General features: G+C 44.6%; 1 protein-coding gene across 1 annotated transcript; it reads right to left on the bottom strand.

The window, feature by feature from the left end:
- Positions 1 to 11,341: 11,341 nt before the first annotated feature.
- LOC120035383 lies at positions 11,342 to 14,887 on the bottom strand. The gene is made up of 4 exons (XM_038982150.1): positions 14,789 to 14,887; positions 14,228 to 14,557; positions 12,274 to 12,402; positions 11,342 to 11,966 (listed from the first exon to the last, which is right to left on the bottom strand). Exons 1-4 carry the CDS (start codon positions 14,841 to 14,843, stop codon positions 11,926 to 11,928), a joined length of 555 nt encoding a protein of 184 aa, XP_038838078.1. The 5' UTR covers positions 14,844 to 14,887; the 3' UTR covers positions 11,342 to 11,925.
- Positions 14,888 to 23,663: the final 8,776 nt, after the last annotated feature.

Below are 23,663 nucleotides of genomic sequence, written 5' to 3'. Positions count from 1 at the left end.
AGGTGTAGACCTTACTGTGAAATGCTGAATACAACAGGTGTAGACCTTACTGTGAAATGCTGAATACAACAGGTGTAGACCTTACTGTGAAATGCTGAATACAACAGGTGTAGACCTTACTGTGAAATGCTGAATACAACAGGTGTAGACCTTACTGTGAAATGCTGAATACAACAGGTGTAGACCTTACTGTGAAATGCTGAATACAACAGGTGTAGACCTTACTGTGAAATGCTGAATACAACAGGTGTAGACCTTACCGTGAAATGCTGAATACAACAGGTGTAGACCTTACTGTGAAATGCTGAATACAACAGGTGTAGACCTTACTGTGAAATGCTGAATACAACAGGTGTAGACCTTACTGTGAAATGCTGAATACAACAGGTGTAGACCTTACTGTGAAATGCTGAATACAACAGGTGTAGACCTTACTGTGAAATGCTGAATACAACAGGTGTAGACCTTACTGTGAAATGCTGAATACAACAGGTGTAGACCTTACAGTGAAATGCTGAATATAACAGGTGTAGACCTTACTGTGAAATGCTGAATACAACAGGTGTAGACCTTACTGTGAAATGCTGAATACAACAGGTGTAGACCTTACTGTGAAATGCTTAATTACAAGCCCTTAACCAACAGTTAGTAGTCACAAACAGTGCAGTGCAAGAAAGAGTTAAGAAATGATTTACCAAATAAACTAAAGTTAAAAATACTAAAAGTAACACAATAAAATAACAATAACGAGGCTATATACAGGGGGTACCGGTAACAATTCAATAAGGGGGGGTACAGGTTAGTCGAGGTGATCAGATCTACCACTGATTTGTCGTCAGAAAACTTAACCTGTTGAGGACAGAGGGCGCTGTTTTCACTTTGGGGGAAAATCGTGCCCAATTTAAACGGCCTCGTACTCAATTCTTGCTCGTACAATATGCATATTATTATTACTATTGGATAGAAAACACTCTCTAGTTTCTAAAACCGTTTGAATTATATCTGTGAGTAAAACAGAACTCATTTTGCAGCAAACTTCCTGACAGGAAGTGGAAAATCTGAAATCGATGCTCTGTTCTAGGGCCTGCCTATAAATGTCCTTGATATTTATTAGTATACTTGCACTTCATACGTCTTCCACTAGATGTCGACAGGCAGTGAGAGAAGAAATGGAGTGTATAACTTGATCTGGGGTCGAATAAATGCTCTTGGCATGACGTGTCACCAGTTTCCTGTTTCCTGGAACGCACGAGAAGGGACCTGGTATTGCCTTCTGAAAAGCTGTCGTTATAGACGACTAATATCTCCGGCTTTGATTTTATTTAATACATGTGACAATATCATCGTAAAGTATGTTTTTTCAATATAGTTTTATTAGATTATTGAAATTTATTCGGGACGTTAGGCGTGTTGCGTTGTGTGCCTTTGTTCAGGAAGGAGAGCTTCGCGCTACTTTGCTAGCTTTCCGTGCTAATTGACTGGAGAAGAGGACATTCTAAAACCAAACAACGATTGTTCTGGACAAAGGACCCCTTGTACAACATTCTGATGGAAGATCATCAAAGGTAGGACCCATTTTATGATGTTATTTCATATATCTGTCGTACATGTGTACTAGTAGTTTGCGGCCAGGTTTTGGGCACGCTCTCGCTATAACTAAGCTGGATGTCGTAATGAAGTTATTTTTAGAATTCTAACACGGCGATTGCATTAAGAACTAGTGTATCTATCATTTCCTATACAACATGTATTTTCTAGTAACGTTTATGAATAGTTATTTGGTCAGAATAGTTGAGTGTCATAAAAATATCCGCACATTCTGGGAAAAAGATGCTACGTTAGCACAATGTATAACCACTGATTTCAGCTCTAAATATGCACATTTTCGAACAAAACATAAGTGTATGTATAACCTGATGTTATAGGACTGTCATCTGATGAAGGTTTATGAAGGTTAGTGAAAATTAATATCTTTTGCTGGTTTATTCGCTATCGCTAACGTGCCTATTTCTATCGCTAACGTGCCTTGATGAATGAATGCGGTAGTGTGGTAGGCTATTGTAGTAAGCTAATATAATGCTATATTGTGTTTTCGCTGTAAAACACTTAAAAAATCGGAAATATTGGCTGGATTCACAAGATGTTTGTCTTTAATTTGCTGTACACCATCGATTTTTCAGATGTTTTATGATGAGTATTTAGGTATTTGACGTTGGTGTCTGTAATTACTCTGGCTGCTTCGGTGCTATTTCTGACGGTAGCTGTGATGGTAGCTGCAATGTAAAACTGATTTATGCCTCAAATATGCAAATTTTTCGAACAAAACATAGATTTATTGTATAACATGTTATAAGACTGTCATCTGATGAAGTTGTTTCTTGGTTAGTTTGGTTGGTTCTTGGTTAGTTAGGTTGGCTTTGTGCATGCTACCTGTGCTGTGAAAAATGTCTGTCCTTTTTTGTATTTGGTGGTGAGCTAACATAAATATATGTGGTGTTTTCGCTGTAAAACATTTTAAAAATCGGACATGTTGACTGGATTCACAAGATGTGTATCTTTCATTTGCTGTATTGGACTTGTTAATGTGTGAAAGTTAAATATTTCTCAAAAATATCTTTTTGAATTTCGCGCTCTGCCTTTTCAGTGGAATGTGGGAGGAGTTCCGTTAGCGGAACCCCGGTGCCAGACAGGTAAAAAATTACCTTAGAGAATAATCTTCTCCTAGTATCAGTCTACTCTTAGTATATGGCTACATTTCATTCCAAATTTTTTTCTTCCTTTCCTTCTTCCCTTATTCACTCCCCTTCATAGATCTCAGACGGGTGGGCGTAAGGAGATGTTCCGTCTAGTTTTCCAACACATTTCTTTCACATATCCAATCCTACCAGAGTTAAAGAGGGCAAAAGGGAGGGAACATTCACATCCCACAGGAATGAAACACAGCCTTTACCTTTGTTGGAACTTCAAATGCTATCAGCAGTAAACTGGTGATTTATCATGGGTGACTGAGGTGTAACACTGTGCTTCATTTCTACCATAACCCCTGACCTCTGACCCCTGGGTTAACCCGACAGTACCCCATGCCAGAGAGCAGGATCCACAACTACATGTATCAGCTCTGCAGGTCTCTGGACCACATACACAAGTGTCATGATGTTGCCTGCTTGGGTACTTCAAACCCCATCCCCCTCTCTCTGCCTCTCCCTTTCCTACCACAACCCATGCGATGATCACAGAGAGATGTCGTAAATTCCTGAGAATCTCCTCATGGCCAATAGTATTATAGACAAAGGGTAAACTTTCAGGACAAAGGAATTCTCTTCCACCTCACAGAACTTGGGGTACGAACATATTTCATATTCCTGCAAAAGTATGAAATATCGGTGGACAGTCCAGCTATGAACCGGTCCATTTGTCACCACGTGGGAAACTCATGAGAGACTGTGGGACCACATTACCATACCGCTGTTTATATAATAACCTCAGATATGAGGTTTACACCTGTGTGTTGTATAAAATGAATGAGTGAGTATGATAATGTTTGTATAATTGTGTAATATGATTTTGAACTGTTTAATGAAGAAAAATACAACTCCCTGTTGTATTTGAACTAAATCCAAGGACCGCCCCTGAGCCAGTTGGGTCAGAGACCATGGAACCACCCCTCTCTGCTATCTGAATAAAAGCCCACTTTAAGAAATTACCATTTAGACCATGTTTATCCTCAATGGGGAGAACGAAGGTTGAATGTAACATTGCTGAAGTTTTAACCATACCACGTGGTTAAAACTCTTATACGAATGAGAACAAGTCTTTGATATTGACTACTAGTCTGCAGCTAGGAATTCGGTATCATTGAACGCGAAGAAAGACAACCGCCGAAACAAGCGTTCTATAACGAATGTCACTCTGAACAATCCACAATAACTACGACAGAAGGAGCTCCAACAAAACGAACTTCTCTCCGACGATCAAGACGACACAAACAATGAGCGTAAATATATATATATTGATTGTAATTGTTCCCGAATGAGTGAGCGTTCATGTGTAAGGATTAGCATGTCAATTGTTATAAAGAGTATACTCTGTAGTGACTTCTGAATCGACCCCCCATCCATCCCTTTTGTCTAACAAGCCGCCATGCCGGTTCAGCCCACTAGGGCATATTGCTCCCATCATTTCATGTAACTATTTTAAGTTTGTTTGTTTGTTTATGCATTTCTGTGAATTAATTAGTTAGTAATAAATAAATGATTTAAGACAATTGATGTATGGATGACTCATAGTGAAGACTGGGTTCGTGCAGATAATCAACGATTTACGACGTTTGGAATGAGACTGACGAGGTAGAGTAAATAAATCATTAATTAGAAGACTATTGATCAGATATGAAAATATCTGAAAGGTTATATTGGGAAATTATAACTTTGTAATCTAATAACTTTCCCTGGTGCCCTCGAATTCATAGTTAATTAGTTACGTTATTACTCAAGTGATAGCGTAATCCCTAATTACAGGAATCTTTTATAAAAACTATAAGTCTTCAATTTAACGATAGCAAAGACACGACACAAGTAATCACAGATGAGCATTAGGAGAGCAGGCTCCCTTGTGTGTGTGTGTGTGTGTGTGTGTGTGTGTGTGTGCCAAGGTCAAGGGTCATTTCAGTATATTTTTCTGACATGTAACTTCTCTCCCCACAGTCATGGTCTCTTCCACCGGGACGTCAAACCAGACAACATTCTGATTAAGGTGAGACAGATTCCCATAGACAGATGTATTGAGTTTGGAGGAGAACTCTACTGAACCTACCATGGTGGCACTAAGAATGGCATGACAAACACTCACAGTGACATTGTTACTATACTTTGTATTCAGTCACTGTTTTATGAAAATGGATGTTCAGTGAAATGTTTCTTTATCATTTAAAAGCCACACATTCCAGCCTTCATCAGCAAGCTTCATACAGTACCTGGTGGTAGGACAGTATAACACACACACAGTAGTAGTATTCTGTGTCTTCTCCCCTCAACAGAAGGACACTCTGAAGCTGGGGGACTTTGGCTCGTGTTAGAGTGTTTACTCCCGCCCTACACAGAGTAAATCTCTACACGTTGGTACACAACCCCAGAGTGCCTCGTAACAGACGGACACTACTCTCACAAGATGGACGTCTGGAGCACCGGCTGTGTCTTCTACAAGATCATCAGGTAATGATTCATTATGTATTAATGTGGTAGTAGTATCTCTTCCACTGTAGTACAGGTGTGTCTTTGAGAGCTGTAGCCTCCAGTGTTGTGTCTTCTAGATCATAAGGAACCAAACCAATCACATTATACTCTGACAGACGTACCAGTGAGTTTCACCACTAGGTGGTGCCATGTAGCTAGTTAAAGGGAAGTAGGATCCTCTATTTGTCCCTAGTCCCTATTTGTTGGACACTGTGTAACCCATAGCATTATAATGATTCAATGACCATTACAGTTCTGTGGTGTAACTTATATCCACCCTCTTGGTTTGACCTCTGTATGACCCCCCCTCCTCCTCTTCCTTAAGCCTCTGGCATCTCTGTTTCCATATCAAACCAGTTGTATTTTCAGAATATTCTCCAAGAATATAGTTCATTTTGCTAGTTAAGCTCTGAATCTCAGCTACCCAACTTTATCAGCAGTTATCCTGAGCCTAGTTAAAATGTGTTTACACAGCGGGAAATGCAGAAATATTTTATTTTTCACTATGATCATCTGGTCAAACATTGATGCATACAGATATGAAACCACTGATTATGACAATTTAGCCCACGGGGTGAAACTTCTGTTCAGCAGAGTAACCTGATTGTCATTCCATATTGTCCATTTTACTTAGACCTGTCCTGTTTTTAGGATATACCGTTTGTTAACATGTCAGTGCATTTTCTATTTGATTAGGAGCCATTTAGGTTAGAATATTTGTTCAGAGAAACTTTCATGATGTAAAAAGTGTCCATCTAAATACATTGTCATACATTTTATCTCCAGCCTGCAGGTTACAGAAAAGGACACACACTTTCTGCCATGTCCTATATCTGTTACATGATTTATGTTTGATTATTTTTGTATGTTATTGTATTTTACCCAGCCTTGTTCTCCCCAATTAGATCTTGTCTCATCGCTGCAACTCCCCAACGGGCTCGGGAGAGGTGAAGGTGGAATCATGTGTCCTCCGAAACATGACCCGCCTAACCACGCTCCTTAATTATGGCTGGGGGCAGTATTGAGTAGCTTGGATGAATAAGGTGCCCAGAGGTGCCCAGAGTAAACTGCCTGCTACTCAGTTCCAGAATTTAAGTTATGCATATTATTAGTATATTTGGATAGAAAACACTCTGACATTTCTAAAACTGTTTGAATGATGTCTGTGAGTATAACAGAATTCATATGGCAGGCAAAAACCTGAGAAAAAATCCAACCAGGAAGTGGGAAATCTGAGGTTTGTCGTTTTTCAACTCATTCCCTATTGAAGATACAGTGGGATATTGGTCATGTTGCACTTCCTAAGGCTTCCACCAGATGTCAACAGTCTTTAGAACCTTGTTTGATGCTTCTACTGTGAAGTGGGGGCTCATAAGGTCTGGTTGAGCCAGGTGTCTGGCAGAGTGCCATGAGCTCATGACGCTCGTTCACGTGAGAGCGAGCTCTGTTCCATTGCATTTCTACAGACAAAGGAATTCTCCGGTTGAAACATTATTGAAAATGTATGTTAAAAACATCATAAAGATTGATTCTATACTTCGTTTGACATGTTTCTACGGACTGTAACGGAACTTTTTGAATTTTCGTCTGCTCGTGCGTCATGAATTTGGATTTGTGAACTGAACGGGCTAACAAAAGGAGGTATTTGGACATAAAGATGAACTTTATCGAACAAATCAAACATTTATTGTGGAACTGGGATTCCTAGGAGTGCATTCTGATGAAGATCATCAAAGGTAAGTGAATATTTATATTGCTATTTCTGACTTCTGTTGACTCCAACATGGCGGATATCTCTTTGGGTTGATTTGTCGTCTGAGCGCCGTACTCAGATTATTGCATGGTTTGCTTTTTCCGTAAAGTTTTTTTGAAATCTGACACAGCGGTTGTATTAAGGAGAAGTGTATCTAAAGTTCCATGTATAACACTTGTATTTTCATCAACATTTATGATGAGTATTCCTTTAAATTAATGTGGCTCTCTGCAAAATCACCGGATGTTTTTGGAAGTACTGAACATAACGCGCCAATGTATACTGAGATTTTTTTGATATAAATATGAACTTTATCGAACAAAACATACATGTATTGTGTAACATGAAGTCCTATGAGTGTCATCTGATGAAGATCATCAAAGGTTAGTGATTCATTTTATCTCTATTTCAGATTTTTGTGACTCCTCTCTTTGGCTGGAAAAATGGCTGTGTTTTTCTGTGACTTGGCTCTGACCTAACATAATCGTTTGTGGTGCTTTCGCCGTAAAGCCTATTTGAAATCGGACACTGTGGTGGGATTAACAACAAGATTACCTTTAAAATGGTGTGAAATACTTGTATGTTTGAGGAATTTTAATTATGAGATTTCTGTTCTTTGAATTTGGCGCCCTGCACTTTCACTGGCTGTTCTCATATCGATCCCGTTAGCGGGATCTCAGCCCAGAGAGGTTTTTAACACCCGCCAGTTTAAGTCGGAAGCCAGCCGCACCAATGTCTCAGCCTGCAGGCACCCAGCCCGCCACAAACATTATAGATTTTTTAATACATTTTGAATTCAGGCTTTATCACAACAAAATATGGAATAAGTCAAGGGGTATGAACACTTTCTGAAGGCACTGTACATGTAGTCTACCATTCATGTTAACATTTTGTACTTCAGACTTCTCTCTTTCTTTGTACATTTCTGCTTGTCTCGGTAACGCTGACATATTTTCTGCTAAACAATGTGAGTAAACAAACACTCTGCATCCCCTCTCTGGTCCTGTCAGGTCCCCCACTAAACCAGCCCTCCATCCCCTCTCTGGTCCGGTCAGGTCCCCCACTAAACCAGCCCTCCATCCCCTCTCTGGTCCTGTCAGGTCCCCCACTAAACCAGCCCTCCATCCCCTCTCTGATCCTGTCAGGTCCCCCACTAAACCAGCCCTCCATCCCCTCTCTGGTCCTGTCAGGACCACCACTAAACCAGATCCTCCATCCTCTCTCTGGTCCTGGCTGGTTCTCCTCAACAAAATATACCCCCATCCCCTCTGGTCCTGTCAGGTCCCCCAACTAAACCAGCCCTCTATCCCCTCTCTGATCCTGTCAGGTCCCCCACCAAACCAGATCCTCCATCCCCTATCTGGTCCTGTCAGTTCCCACACAAAACCCGATCCTCCATCCCCTCTCTGGTCTTGTCAGGTCCCCCACTAAACCAGCCCCCATCCCCTCACTCGTCCTGTCAGGTGCCCCACTAAACCTGCCCCTATCCCTACACTGGTCCTGTCAGGTCCCCCAACTAAACCAGCCCTCTATCCCCTCTCTGGGCCTGTCAGGACCACCACTAAACCAGATCCTCCATCCCCACTCTGGTCCTGTCAGGTCCCCCACTAAAACAGACCTTCATCCCCTCTCTGGTCCTGTCAGGTCTCCAACTAAACCAGACCCCATCCCCTCTCTGGTCCTGTCAGGACCACCACTAAACCAGATCCTCCAACCCCACTCTGGTCCTGTCAGGTTCCCCACTAAACCAGCCCTCTATCCCCTCTCTGGTCCTGTCAGGACCACCACTAAACCAGATCCTCCATCCCCACTCTGGTCCTGTCAGGTTCCCCACTAAACCAGCCCTCTATCCCCTCTCTTGTCCTGTCAGGTCCCCAACTAAACCAGACCCCATCCCCTCTCTGGTCCTGTCAGGTCCCCCACTAAACCAGCACTCCATCCCCTCTGGTCCTGACTGGTTCTCCTCCACTAAACTAGACCCCCTCCCCGGTCCTGGCTGGTTCTCCTTGACAAAATATACCCCCATCCCCTCTGGTCCTGTCAGGTCCCCCACTAAACCAGCCCTCCATCCCCTCTCTGGTCCTGTCAGGTCCCCCACTAAACCAGCCCTCCATCCCCTCTCTGGTCCTGTTGAGTCCCCCACTAAACCAGACCCCATCCCCTCTCTGGTCCTGCCAGGTCCCATACTAAACCACCCCTCATCCCCTCTCTCGTCCTGCCAGGTCCCCCACTAAACTAGACCTCATCCTCTCTCTGGTCCTGGCTGGTTCTCTTCCACTAAACCAGACCATCATCCTCTCTCTGGTCCTGGCTGGTTCTCTTCCACTAAACTAGACCTCATCCTCTCCCTGGTCCTGGCTGGTTCTCCTCCACTAAACTAGACCCCCTCCCCGGTCCTGGCTGGTTCTCCTTGACAAAATATACCCCCATCCCCTCTGGTCTTGTCAGGTCCCCCACCAAACCAGCCCTCCATCCCCTCTGGTCCTGTCAGGTCCCCCACTAAACCAGCCCTCCATCCCCTCTCTGGTCCTGTCAGGTCCCCCACTAAACCAGCCCTCCATCCCCTCTCTGGTCCTGTTGAGTCCCCCACTAAACCAGACCCCATCCCCTCTCTGGTCCTGCCAGGTCCCATACTAAACCACCCCTCATCCCCTCTCTCGTCCTGCCAGGTCCCCCACTAAACTAGACCTCATCCTCTCCCTGGTCCTGGCTGGTTCTCCCCCACTAAACCAGACCACCATCCTCTTCCTGGTCCTTTCAGGTTCTCCACTTAACCAGATCCTCCCTGTGACTGTAGGAGTGGCTGTGGGAGCAGTTGTGTGTTGTCTTTATAGTACGCAGAAGGAGAACATGTACATACTGACATTCATCATTTTTCTTTGACTTTAATGGAGTGCAATAATAACACAGTAATACACATGGAGACAGTTGGTCCACTGTATCAATTATTCAGTTATTTGTTCTTTTCAGAGAATCAACTGATTGTGAGCATTGTGAGTAACATAAACATGTCATTGACACACTGTGACTAAACAGTTCGTGTATTATACTATTGTAGTAAAATAACTAAGAGGTTCCACTATAATTATATTGTTTTGAATCCATTACCTTTGTTATTAATGTATGAAGGGTCTGAATGCAGTAAACCACTCCACCCCACCAACCAATGAGAACAAGGTTAGTGCATCAATATCCTAATGGAAGTTGAAACATGATTAATATGAAACATAATTTGACCCAGTTGTTATCCTGCAATCAGACTAATGTCCAGTTTCAATGATTCACGTTTCAATAACAATTCTGACCCTTGTAGAGTCAACCTGCTGACAGAATCACCTATGCCTCCATTCAATCAAAATCCTCCTCGGAGAGTTGATGTAAGTGAAGCTATACTGAACATATTGTAATAGTATCACTCTCCCTCCTATACACTGTTTACAGCCTTTACTTTGGTGTGACCTTGTGCGTCTTGTCTCTGTTGGTCCAAGGTGAAGATGCGATGACCTATGCCTCTGTTATTTTCTTTTATGTAGCACAATAGCAGCTTCTTAGAAAAACATATTTGAGCTTTGCTGATAACAGTTTTTTTCCTTCATTACTCATGTTGAAAATGATTTTGACTAAAGTAAGTCAGAACTGATTAACTCCTTTCAAAGAGTTCCATAACATTGTATTACCTGTTGGGGTTTAATTCAGTAATTTACTGTCTTCGCCAGTAGGAGGCAGTATAATTCTCAACTGTGAGATATACTCCCTGTGTCACGTTTACTCCCGCTCCCCCTCTCCGGCGCTCGTTGTTGCCAGTGTGGTGATAATGGCGCACACCTGTCACCATCGTTACTTCTTGCTTCTCGTCTCCCAGCGTCTGTGTTACACCCTGCTAGCTAAGCTATAGCCTAGTTCTCTCTTTCCGTATTGAATATCTTTTCATTTTGTTCCACTAAGAGGCAGCTGCCACAATGAAGCAGAATATTTATTCTGAAACTAAATGAAAATCAAAGATTGTGTTTCAATGTCTTGCCAAGGCTGCACTGTAGCATCTTGTCACAGACGCTAAACCACTAATGGACAGGGGCTTTGACCTGCTTCATTTCTGACCTGGGCCGGTGCACCCCTCCTTAGACAACCTGGTGGTCATACCGATACCAAACTTGATGTGGACACCTGTTTAACGTAGCGTGATACAGCCTCCAGATGTTTGGATTACAGGCAGCACCACTACGCCTGGCAAGAAACTCTGCTGCAGGTAAAGGTGATAAATGGAGTAGTCTGTGACTAGGCTAAAGTCATTTGCAACGTAGGCTAAAGTCATTTGCAACGTCAACGGGAAGAACTGGTGGCTATGGTAAGCAAGGCCTTCAAGTGCTTAAAATTCTTTATTTTGTCATAGAAATTCTGAGTAGGCTTTGAGAAAGAGGACAGACACATCTATCTTTGCTGCTGACTAGAAGAAGGTTGTAAATGAAATAAGGTCAATGTATTCATGCTTTACCTGACATTGTGGAAGGGTAGCCTGAAAAACACCTGTAGCAGTTTGAAATACTGTATTTTTATTAGTTTATTTAAAAACAGTTTTAGTAATTAATATACATTTTAGAAGAAGCATTGTGCTCAGTTTAAGTCTGCTTAGGGCACAAATTATTAATTAAACAATACCAAGGAATTTCTCCATGCTGAAGTCATTAACAATGGACAGAAAAAATTAAACACATCAGCCAAGGTTTGCTGATATTTGAATCCCTACTACATAAAGGTGTATAAAAAGATACTATAATATAAGAACACAACTACGAATTAATACATTTTCCACACTATGCACTAAAATATATAAACATCAACTTTATAATATAATTTATAATGTCCTCTGTTACTGAATCAATAAAGCTACAGACAGTTTGAAAGTCTTAGTCCAGCACAGGGAGAAGAGTGAGGAACAAGGGGTCATTCCTCCAGGACATGAACCTCAATACCAGAGGCTTCTTCTATACAGAGAACAAAACAACATGTCTCACCATTCATTCTATAGCAGACCATAAAGATGAACTAATTAATAGGATTAGAGGAACAAGATGAGAATATTCAATGACTATTTATGACCTGATTCCATTTCAGTTCACACATCTGAAGATCAGAATGTGAATGTAATGTGTTGTTTGTTCCATGTGTTCTATAGATTGATGGAACCATTCATAATGTTTAGGTCTATACAGTCCTATCAGATCTGTGAACTCTGATGTTGTGGGAGGAGTTAGGAACCTAAATGGAACTGGACCAATGCCTGTGACTCACCTGCTTGTTGGGGCAGAGCCTTGGGTGGGCGGTTCCTCCTTGTGTGAATAGTGACTATGGCAGCCATGATGGTCAGTGTCACAAAGAGCATGATGTGACTGATGGGCAACTTAACAACATTACTGGTACCTGGACAATGAGACAGACAGTGATTAAACACAGTCAATCATTTAGATTGATTTAAAGTAAAGTTTGAAGACCAATATCCATCAGCCAAACCCCTATACAACTTCGTCTCTGTCTGAACAACAAAGATCTAATTCAGCATTTTAATTTGTGTTTAATGGATTATGATTGTTCACGCCATCCACTAAATAATTGAAAGGTTATATAACACCTTAAACCTGGAGTGTTGGTATTTGGCATCACAGAGAAGCAGAAATTCATACAGGAAGAGAGAAGTGTGAACGGCACCACAGCCAAGTTATAAAATGGAACATGAAAGTTTAGTTTCATGTACAAATGCATGCTTTGTGTTGACCAAGGTAGTACATCTGACTTTGGCCCCATGCTGTACCACTCATACTGTCTACCATAGAACTGAGAAGGGAAACAGTATTAAATACAATACCAGCAGAAGATGGGGAGGTGGTTGACAAGGCTGGTCTTGCAGTAGAAGCTGTACTTCCTGGATAGTAGTGTGGTGGACAGACATATTTCAATAGTGTATATACAGTATATTATATATACATCACACGCAACTTGTAATTAGACCATGAAATTAGCCTATTAAAATGTATATCTGACTCCACATGATTAAAAAGTAATATGCAAGAGAATATGGTTGAACCATGTGCAACAATTATTAGTCATTTAGCTGACTACGATGAAATAGTTGTCATGAGATTGGAATTCTAAATAAAAGTAACGGTTTCACGAGAGAGAGAGAGAGAAATGCCACTTTGGGGTGTGGGTCGTCCTACAGTAGTGGAACACAGAGTGACCACTTGTCATTGGTGAATAATGGTGACATCACAGTACAGTATGGATCCACTGACTCTGTGTTGCCTGTAGAGTTCTTTACTGCAATCTGTTACATCTTTCTCTACTCCATTCTCTAGAGCACTAGACAAGCAGTACTTCCTATCAATATGTTTGGGGCTGTTTTTACATGACCAGTCTTATACTGTTGTGGAGTACTGCTGGTTGTCTTGATGGGAATTAGAGTAGTTACATCAGAACTGTCTGAAAAACATCAAATCAAGTGTCTTTCTGGACCCAGTCTCAAACCCTGACACAGCATGGGAAAACCCAGTACCCAGTACCCAGTACCCAGTTCACACATCATACAGATGGGACTATTTTACCTGGGACAGTAGAGATGACATCATCACTATCAGTGCTCTTGTCTTTAATATCTAATTCAGTAGAACATCCTCTTTTAGTGTATTTAAATAACCCATCATCATCATCATCATCATCATCAGACACAGCAGTAGGTTTCATATCAAATGAATCATTAATCACTAATATTATATCAGGAGAATGAATCAGGATTGATATTCAACTTTAATATCATCACAGATCTTGTGAACTTATTCATATTCTAGGAGCATAACAAGAACACATACCTGAGAATGTGGAGGTGAAGTCAATGGAGATCTTCACGTTTCCCTTTTCAGTCAGCGTGCACGTCCACTTCCTGTTGTTGTCCTCCCTCTGGAGTGTCACAGTCAGAGTGATGTCACAGGGAGAATATTGTGTGACCTGGGCATTAGTACCTGTTTCAGGCACCAAGCTGAGACTAACTCCTGGGTTGTACCTTTCATGTCCCTCATAGGTGAGCAGAGAACACCGTAACGTCATATGTACATTAGGCTTCAGATCTGTCACTGGTGTGGTAGAGGAGACTGAGAAAGAGACAAAGGTATACAGTACTTGTTGGCTGTTTCACATAGCATATGATAATTAACAACACACTTGTACACAGTGACATTTAAACAGTAATACTCACTAGTTAGAACAGACAGAAGAACATGAGCATCCTCTCCTTGTGGTGGTCCAGTCTCTGTAAGGAACTGTCGACAAGTGTAGAGTCCAGCATCCTCAGCTCTGACATCACTAACATGTAGAGAACAGTCAGACCCTAAACTCAGTCTGTCAGCTCTCTCTGTCATCTCTACTTTGATCTTCCCATATGCAACTTCTTCAATAGTACCAGTAGATGCATCTCTGTTATAGGTCCATATAGTTGAGGAACAGTCTGGATTAACCACATTGTTACACGGCAGACTGACATCATCTCCCACTATGGAGAACATAGAGAGAGTTTCTCCACTGACACCTGACAAGAACATAATATCAGGTCATTATTTTGAATACAGATTAGAATAGAGATGGCTACCATTAATATACTTAAAAGGTATGCTTTTCACATAAATGGAGTCACCATATCCACCGAATGTCACAACAAAAATGTTTACTCAACCAAAGAAATTCTACAATAAGAATATATATATTGTTTTCTGAGATGGATAGTTTGCATGTTATTCTCTAAATATCGCACTGGTCTCACCTGTTAGCAGATATAAAAGGGACCCAAGCAGTCCCAAAACAGCCATTTTAACCATTGTCCTCTCCCTCACTCTCTCCTTTGCTTCTCTCTCTGTCGGAGTGTCTCTGCACAACAAGTTTCTCACCATACACTACTCACTGGGCACATACGTCAATTCAATGTCTATTCCACATTGGGTCAATGCAATTTTGTTGAAATATTGTGGAAACAATGTTGATTCATCCAGTGTGTGCCAAGAGGGAAGTTTCTCTATCACCATAGCGTAATTTCCTTGTGGTGATGTGGGGGACAGTTTCTCCACTGACACCTGACAAGAACATAACATCAGGTCATTATTTTCACTCTGGAGAACATAGTTTCTCCACTGACACCTGGAAGGAGTATGACATCAGATAATTATTAACTGGTAATACAGATTACATTATATTTCATAGGTATTCTTATTGATATTCTTCAGTGTGAATAATAGTGTAATATACTGTCTATTATACAATAGTGAAGATAAGAGTAAACAGATACACGACAGAAATGTCATCATTATATTAGTAAAATGTAAACTGAACTAGTTTGGCCGTGTGAAATAAATATGTTTTATGATCTCTAATGACATATTCTTACTCTCTCTCCTCTGTCTTACCTGTTAGCAGGTACAAAACGGTCACAAGCAGTCCCCAAAATGAATGATGGACGTCAGCCATGATCCTCTCTCTCTCTCCTCTGTTCCTGTCTCTCCTCTGTCAGAGTGTCTCAGCACTATGAGTTTCTCCTCTGTCAGTGTGTCTCAGCACTACAAGTTTCTCCTCTGTCAGAGTGTCTCAGCACTATGAGTTTCTCCTCTGTCAGTGTCTCAGCACTACAAGTTTATCCTCTGTCAGTGTGTCTCAGCACTACAAGTTTCTCCTCTGTCAGTGTGTCTCAGCACTACAAGTTTCTCCTCTGTCAGTGTGTCTCAGCACTACAAGTTTCTCCTCTGTCAGAGTGTCTCAGCACTATGAGTTTCTCCTCTGTCAGAGTGTCTCAGCACTACAAGTTTCTCCTCTGTCAGAGTGTCTCAGCACTACAAGTTTCTCCTCTGTCAGAGTGTCTCAGCACTATGAGTTTCTCCTCTGTCAGAGTGTCTCAGCACTACAAGTTTCTCCTCTGTCAGAGTGTCTCAGCACTACAAGTTTCTCCTCTGTCAGAGTGTCTCAGCACTACAAGTTTCTCCTCTGTCAGAGTGTCTCAGCACTACAAGTTTCTCCTCTGTCAGAGTGTCTCAGCACTATGAGTTTCTCACCATACAGCAGCATCTCTACTCACCACTAGAGCATCACTTCCTCAACGTGGTCATGTTTTTATCTAGTTTCTGACACCTTGGTGAGAATCCTCCAGCTCACCAGCAGTTGAAGGCCTTCTTCACATGTATGAGAGAATGTATTAGTGATGCAGGGATATGGCATTAATGTGCTCATATTCAAGTGGGGATCGGTGCCGTTTACTTGGATGACTGTCATTCATATTCCAGTCACCCAGCTCAGTGTAACATTGATACGTTTAGGCTACTACATGATACTAGAATGAATAAACCCCTGATCACATGCAAATACAGGTCAATTTCCTCGTAGCCATAAACAAACAGCATGATCACTTTGCTTGTTAATTCCTTCTCACATCAACACTCTCCTCCTCTCACCTTTTCCCTTCATTTGTGGGATCCAGTGCAAAACACATCAGCTGTCTGTGACCAGGCAACTAAACCTTTCCAAGCCAAACCTTCATATCATAACCGCTAACCGCTACACAGCCTACATCATTGTCATTATATTATATATATTATATACCCCAACACAGAGACAGTATGATCTGAGTTCAATGTAACAAGCTGCACTACCACCAGTCCTCTGAACAAGTGTCTAACCCCAACACAGAGACAGTATGATCTGAGTTCAATGTAACAAGCTGTAACACCACCAGTCCCCTTTTCCACCATAATTTGCAAATAAATTCATAAAAAATCCTACAATGTGATTTTCTGGATTTTTTTTTCTAATTTTGTCTGTTGAAGTGTACCTATGATGAAAATTACAGGCCTCTCTCATCTTTTTAAGTGGGAGAACTTGCACAATTGGTGGCTGACTAAATACTTTTTGCCCCACTGTATTTATGTCTGCAACTGGTCCTTCTTTCAGTGGTTATTTCAGCTCAGACCACTTCTGTGTTTCTGTTGCTGAGCAGAGAAAGAAATAGAGAAGGAGAGAGGAGAGAGGAGAAGAGAGCAGGGCAGATGAGAAGAGAGTACAGTAGAGAGCAGAGGAGAGGAAAGAGAAGAGAGCAGAGGAGATGAGAGGAGAGTAGAACAGAGTAGAGGAGAGAGGAGGAGAGAGGAGAAAATAGTAGAGGAGAGTAGAGGAGAGAGGAGGAGAAAATAGTAGAGGAGAGATAAGAGAAGAGGAGAGATGAGAGAGAAGAGTAGAGAGGAGAAGAGAGAGAAGAGAAAAGAAGAGAAGAGGGGAGACAAAACGAGAGGAGAGAGAAGAGTAGAGCAGGAGAGAGGAGAGCAGAGGAGAATAGAGTAGAGGAGAGAGGAGCGTAGAGGAGAGAGGAGCGTAGAGGAGAGAGGAGCGTAGAGGAGAGAGGAGGAGAGAGTAGAGGAGAGAGGAGAGTAGAGGAGAGATGAAAGTAGAGGAGAGAGGAGATTAGAGGAGAGGAGAGAAAAGGGTAGAGGAGAGAGGAGAGGAGAAGAGGGGAGAGAGGAGAGAGGAGAGTAGAGGGGAGGAGAGAGATGAGGAGAGTAGAGCAAAAAGGATAGGAGGATAGGAGAGAGGAGAGAGTAGAGGAGAGGAGAGTAGAGGAGAGGAAAAGAGGGGAGAGAGGAGAGTAGGAGAGAGGAAAGGAGAGTGGAGAGTAGAGGAAAGAGGAGTATATAGTAGAGGAGAGTAGAGGAGAGAGGAGAGTATAACAGAGTATGTGGAGAGAGGAGGAGTGAGGAGGAGAGATGAGGGTAGAGGAGAGTAGTGGAGAGAGGAGTGGAGAGTAGAGGAGAGAGGAGAGGAGATGGGAGAGTAGAGTAGAGAAGAGAGGAGAGAGGAGAGTGGAGAGGAGGAGAATAGAGGAGAGGAGAGGAGAGGAGAGGAGAGGGGAGAGGAGAGGAGAGAGTAGAGAGCAGAGGAGAGGAGAGGAGAGGAGAGAGGAGAGGAGAGTAGAGGAGAGGAGAGGAGAGGAGAGGAGAGTGGTGAAGAGAGGAGAGGAGAGTGGAGAGTAGAGGAGAGATTAGAGTAGAGGAGAGCAAAGGAGAGAGGAGAGGAGAGGAGAGAGGAGAGTAGAGGAGACAGGAAAGAAGCGAAGAGGAGAGGAGAGAGCAGAGAAGAGGAGAGAAGAGGAGAGTAGAGGAGAGTTGAAGAGGAGAGAGAGGAGAGAGCAGGAGGGAGAGAAAGAAAGAGAGAGAGGAGAGGAGAGGAGAGGAGAGTACAGGAAAGTTGAGGAGAGAGATGAGGAGAGAGGAGAGTAGAGGAGAGTAGAGGAGAGAGAAGAGGAGAGAGAGGAGAGAGCAGGAGGGAGAGAAAGAAAGAGAGAGAGGAGAGGAGAGGAGAGAGGAGATTAGAGGAGGAGATAAAAGAGGAGAGTAGAGGAGAGAGGAGAGGAGAGGAGAGCGAAGGAGAGAGGAGAGACAAGAGTAGAGGAGAGACGAGAGTAGAGGAGAGACGAGAGTAGAGGAGAGAGGAGAGTAGAGGAGAGAGGAGAGCAAAGGAGAGAGGAGAGCAGAGGAGAGAGGACAGTAGAGGAGAGAGAGGAGAGTAGAGGAAAACAGAGGAGAGGAGAGAGGCGAGGAGAGGGGAATAGAGAGGAGAATGGAGGAGAGGAGAGGAGAGTTGTGGAGAGATTAGCGGAGAGTAGAGGAGAGAGGAAAGCAGAGAAGAGAGGAAAAAAGAGGAGAATAGAGGAGAATTGAGGGGAGAGGAGAGTAGAGAGGAGAGAGGAGAGCAGAGGAGAATAGAGTAGAGGAGAGCAGAGGAGAGCAGAGGAGAGAGGAGGAGAGAGTAGAGGAGAGAGGAGAGTAGAGGAGAGATGAAAGTAGAGGAGATTAGAGGAGAGGAGAGAAAAGGGTAGAGGAGAGAGGAGAGTAGAAGAGGAGAGAGGAGAGAGGAGAGTAAAAGGGAGGAGAGAGATGAGGAGAGTAGAGCAAAAAGGATAGGAGAGAGGAGAGTAGAGGAGAGAGAAGAGGAGAGAGAGGAGAGAGCAGGAGGGAGAGAAAGAAAGAGAGAGGAGAGGAGAGAGGAGATTAGAGGAGAGTAGAGGAGACAGGAGAGCAAAGGAGAGAGGAGAGCAGAGGAGAGAGGACAGTAGAGGAGGAGAGAGGAGAGTAGAGGAAAGCAGAGGTGAGGAGAGAGGCGAGGAGAGGGGAATAGAGAGGAGAATGGAGGAGAGGAGAGGAGAGTTGTGGAGAGAGGAGCGGAGAGTAGAGGAGAGAGGAAAGCAGAGAAGAGAGGAAAGAAGAGGAGAATAGAGGAGAATTGAGGGGAGAGGAGAGTAGAGAGGAGAGAGGAGAGCAGAGGAGAATAGAGGAGAGGAGAGTAGAGGAGAGCAGAGGAGAGAGGAGGAGAGAGTAGAGGAGAGAGGAGAGTAGAGGAGAGATGAAAGTAGAGGAGAGGAGAGAAAAGGGTAGAGGAGAGAGGAGAGAGGAGAGGGGAGAGAGGAGAGTAGAAGAGGAGAGAGGAGAGAGGAGAGTAGAGGGGAGGAGAGAGATGAGGAGAGTAGAGCAAAAAGGATAGGAGGATAGGAGAGAGGAGAGGAGAGGAGAGAGTAGAGGAGAGGAGAGTGGAGGAGAGGAAAAGAGGGGAGAGAGGAGAGTAGGAGAGAGGAAAGGAGAGTGGAGAGTAGAGGAAAGAGGAGTATATAGTAGAGGAGAGTAGAGGAGAGAGGAGTGGAGAGTAGAGTAGAGGAGATGGGAGAGTAGAGTGGAGAAGAGAGTAGAGAGGAGAGTGGAGAGGAGAGGAGGAGAATAGAGGAGAGGAGAGAGGAGAGGAGAGGGGAGAGTAGAGGAGAGGAGAGAGTAGAGTAGAGGAGAGGAGAGAGTAGAGGAGAGAGTAGAGAGCAGGGGAGAGGAGAGAGGAGAGGAGAGTAGAGGAGAGTAGTGGAGAGGAAAGGAGAGTAGAGGAGAGGAGAGTGGTGAAGAGAGAAGAGAAGAGGAGAGAGGAGAGTAGAGGAGAGAGGAGAGTAGAGGAGAGAGGAGAGTAGAGGAGAGAGGAGAGCAAAGGAGAGAGGAGAAGAGAGGAGAGTAGAGGAGACAGGAAAGAAGCGGAGAGGAGAGGAGAGAGGAGAGTTGAAGAGAGAGATGAGGAGAGATGAGGAGAGAGGAGAGTTGAGGAGAGAGATGAGGAGAGAGGAGAGTAGAGGAGAGAGGAGAGAGAGGAGAGAGCAGGAGGGAGAGAAAGAAAGAGAGAGAGGAGAGGAGAGGAGAGGAGAGGAGAGGAGAGGAGAGGAGAGGAGAGGAGAGGAGAGGAGAGGAGAGGAGAGGAGAGAGGAGAGGAGAGTAGAGGAGAGAGGAGAGCAAAGGAGAGAGGAGAGCAAAGGAGAGAGGAGAGCAAAGGAGAGAGGAGAGCAGAGGAGAGAGGAGAGCAGAGGAGAGCAGAGGAGAGAGGAGAGCAGAGGAGAGAGGACAGTAGAGGAAAGAGGAGGAGAGGAGAGAGGCGAGGGGAGGGGAGAGGGGAATAGAGAGGAGAATGGAGGAGAGGAGAGGAGAGTTGTGGAGAGAGGAGCGGAGAGTAGAGGAGAGAGGAAAGCAGAGAAGAGAGGAAAGAAGAGGAGAATAGAGGAGAATTGAGGGGAGGGGAGAGGAGAGTAGAGAGGAGAGAGGAGAGAAGAGGAGAGTATAGGGGTGAGGCGAATGGATAGTAGAGGAGAGTAGAGGAGAGTGGTGAAAAGAGAAGAGGAGAGTGGAGAGTACAGGAGAGAGGAGAGCAAAGGAGAGCAAAGGAGAGAGGAGAGCAGAGGAGAGAGGAGAGTAGAGGAGTGAGGAGAGAAGCGGAGAGAAGAGGAGAGAGGAGGAGAGAGATGAGGAGAGGGGAGATTTTAGGAGAGAGGAGAGTAGAGGAGAGAGGAGATTAGAGGAGGAGATGAAAGAGGAGAGTAGAGGAGAGAGGAGAGACAAGAGGAGAGAGGAGAGTAGAGGAGAGAGGAGAGCAGAGGAGAGAGGAGAGCAGAGGATAGGGGAGAGGAGAGAGGAGAGTAGAGGAAAGAGGAGGAGAGAGAGGAGAGTAGAGGAAAGCAGAGGAGAGGAGAGAAGAAGGGAGGGGAGAATAGAGAGGAGAATGGAGGAGAGGAGAGGAGAGGAGAGTATAGGAGAGGACAGAGGAGAGTAGAGGAGAGTAGAGGAGAGAGAGTAGAGGAGAGAGGAGAGGAGATGAGAGTAGAGGAGAGAGAGGAGGAGAGAGTAGAAGACAGAGGAGAGTAGAGGAGTGGAGAGTAGAGGAGAGAGGAGAGTAGAGGACAGAGGAGAGTAGAGGAGAGTAGAGGAGAGAGGAAAGAAGAGGAGCGAGGAGAATAGAGGGGAGGAGAGAGAGTAGAGGAGAGGAGAGAGTAGAGGAGAGTAGAGAGGAGAGAAGAGAGTAGAGAGGAGAGTAGAGGACAGAGGAGACTCGAGGAGAATAGAGGAGAGAGAGTAGAGGAGAGAGGAGAGTAGATGAGAGTGGAGGAGAGAGTAGAGGACAGAGGAGAGTAGAGGAGTGGAGAGGAGAGAGGAGAGGAGAGGAGAGAGGAGAGTAGAGAGTAGAGGAGAGAGGAAAGAAGAGGAGAGAGGAGAGTAGAGGAGAGGAGAGAGAGTAGAGGAGTGGAGAGGAGAGTAGAGGAGAGAGGAAAGAAGAGGAGAGAGGCAAGGGGAGGGGAGAGGGGAATAGAGAGCAGAATGGAGGAGAGGAGAGGAGAGGAGAGTTGTGGAGAGAGGAGCGGAGAGTAGAGGAGAGAGGAAAGAAGAGGAGAATAGAGGAGAATTGAGAGGAGGGGAGAGGAGAGTAGAGAGGAGAGAGGAGAGCAGAGGAGAGTATAGGGGTGAGGCGAATGGATAGTAGAGGAGAGTGGTGAAAAGAGAAGAGGAGAGAGGAGAGTGGAGAGTACAGGAGAGAGGAGAGCAAAGGAGAGCAAAGGAGAGAGGAGAGCAGAGTGGAGAGGAGAGAGGAGAGTAGAGAGTAGAGGAGAGAGGAAAGAAGAGGAGAGAGGAGAGTAGAGGAGAGGAGAGAGAGTAGAGGAGTGGAGAGGAGAGTAGAGGAGAGAGGAAAGAAGAGGAGAGAGGCAAGGGGAGGGGAGAGGGGAATAGAGAGCAGAATGGAGGAGAGGAGAGGAGAGGAGAGTTGTGGAGAGAGGAGCGGAGAGTAGAGGAGAGAGGAAAGAAGAGGAGAATAGAGGAGAATTGAGAGGAGGGGAGAGGAGAGTAGAGAGGAGAGAGGAGAGCAGAGGAGAGTATAGGGGTGAGGCGAATGGATAGTAGAGGAGAGTGGTGAAAAGAGAAGAGGAGAGAGGAGAGTGGAGAGTACAGGAGAGAGGAGAGCAAAGGAGAGCAAAGGAGAGAGGAGAGCAGAGGAGAGAGGAGAGTAGAGGAGTGAGGAGAGAAGCGGAGAGAAGAGGAGAGTAGAGGAGAGAGGAGGAGAGGGGAGATTTTAGGAGAGAGGAGAGTAGAGGAGAGAGGAGATTAGAGGAGGAGAGACAAGAGGAGAGAGGAGAGTAGAGGAGAGAGGAGAGCTAAGGAGAGAGGAGAGCAGAGGAGAGAGGAGAGCAGAGGAGAGAGGAGAGAGGAGAGAGGAGAGTAGAGGAGAGAGGAGAGTAGAGGAGAGAGGAGAGTGAAGGAGAGAGGAGAGCAGAGGAGAGAGGAGAGCAGAGGAGAGAGGAGAGCAGAGGAAAGAGGAGGAGAGAGAGGAGAGTAGAGGAAAGCAGAGGAGAGGAGAGAAGAAGGGAGAGGAGAGGAGAGGAGAGGAGAGGAGAGGAGAGGAGAGGAGAGGAGAGGAGAGGAGAGGAGAGGAGAGGAGAGGAGAGGAGAGAGGAGAGGACAGAGGAGAGTAGAGGAGAGGAGAGGAGATGAGAGTAGAGGAGAGGAGAGTGGTGAAGAGAGAAGAGAAGAGGAGAGAGGAGAGTAGAGGAGAGAGGAGAGTAGAGGAGAGAGGAGAGAAAGGAGAGAGGAGAAGAGAGGAGAGTAGAGACAGGAAAGAAGCGGAGAGGAGAGGAGAGAGGAGAGTTGAAGAGAGAGATGAGGAGAGATGAGGAGAGAGGAGAGTTGAGGAGAGAGATGAGGAGAGAGGAGAGTAGAGGAGAGAGAAGAGGAGAGAGAGGAGAGAGCAGGAGGGAGAGAAAGAAAGAGAGAGAGGAGAGGAGAGGAGAGGAGAGGAGAGGAGAGGAGATTAGAGGAGAGAGGAGAGTAGAGGAGAGAGGAGAGTAGAGGAGAGAGGAGAGCAAAGGAGAGAGGAGAGCAAAGGAGAGAGGAGAGCAAAGGAGAGAGGAGAGCAGAGGAGAGAGGAGAGCAGAGGAGAGCAGAGGAGAGAGGAGAGCAGAGGAGAGAGGACAGTAGAGGAAAGAGGAGGAGAGGAGAGAGGCGAGGGGAGGGGAGAGGGGAATAGAGAGGAGAATGGAGGAGAGGAGAGGAGAGTTGTGGAGAGAGGAGCGGAGAGTAGAGGAGAGAGGAAAGCAGAGAAGAGAGGAAAGAAGAGGAGAATAGAGGAGAATTGAGGGGAGGGGAGAGGAGAGTAGAGAGGAGAGAGGAGAGCAGAGGAGAGTATAGGGGTGAGGCGAATGGATAGTAGAGGAGAGTAGAGGAGAGTGGTGAAAAGAGAAGAGGAGAGTGGAGAGTACAGGAGAGAGGAGAGCAAAGGAGAGCAAAGGAGAGAGGAGAGCAGAGGAGAGAGGAGAGTAGAGG

The sequence above is a fragment of the Salvelinus namaycush genome, unplaced genomic scaffold (genome assembly GCF_016432855.1).
Source record: "Salvelinus namaycush isolate Seneca unplaced genomic scaffold, SaNama_1.0 Scaffold1048, whole genome shotgun sequence".
In the NCBI taxonomy this organism is placed as follows: Eukaryota; Metazoa; Chordata; class Actinopteri; order Salmoniformes; family Salmonidae; genus Salvelinus; species Salvelinus namaycush.
Note: the sequence above shows the minus strand (reverse complement) of the source record. Positions and strands in the feature narration are given on the sequence as shown.

Excerpts from the sequence above, each read along its gene's own strand:
- LOC120035383 (XM_038982150.1), bottom strand. The coding sequence starts at position 14,843 with ATGGTTAAAATGGCTGTTTTGGGACTGCTTGGGTCCCTTTTATATCTG. Across the intron at positions 14,558-14,788 it reads CCTTTTATATCTGCTAACAG|GTGTCAGTGGAGAAACTCTC; the intron begins GTGAGACCAGTG and ends TGTTCTTGTCAG. Across the intron at positions 11,967-12,273 it reads GGCTCTGCCCCAACAAGCAG|AAGAAGCCTCTGGTATTGAG; the intron begins GTGAGTCACAGG and ends TTCTCTGTATAG.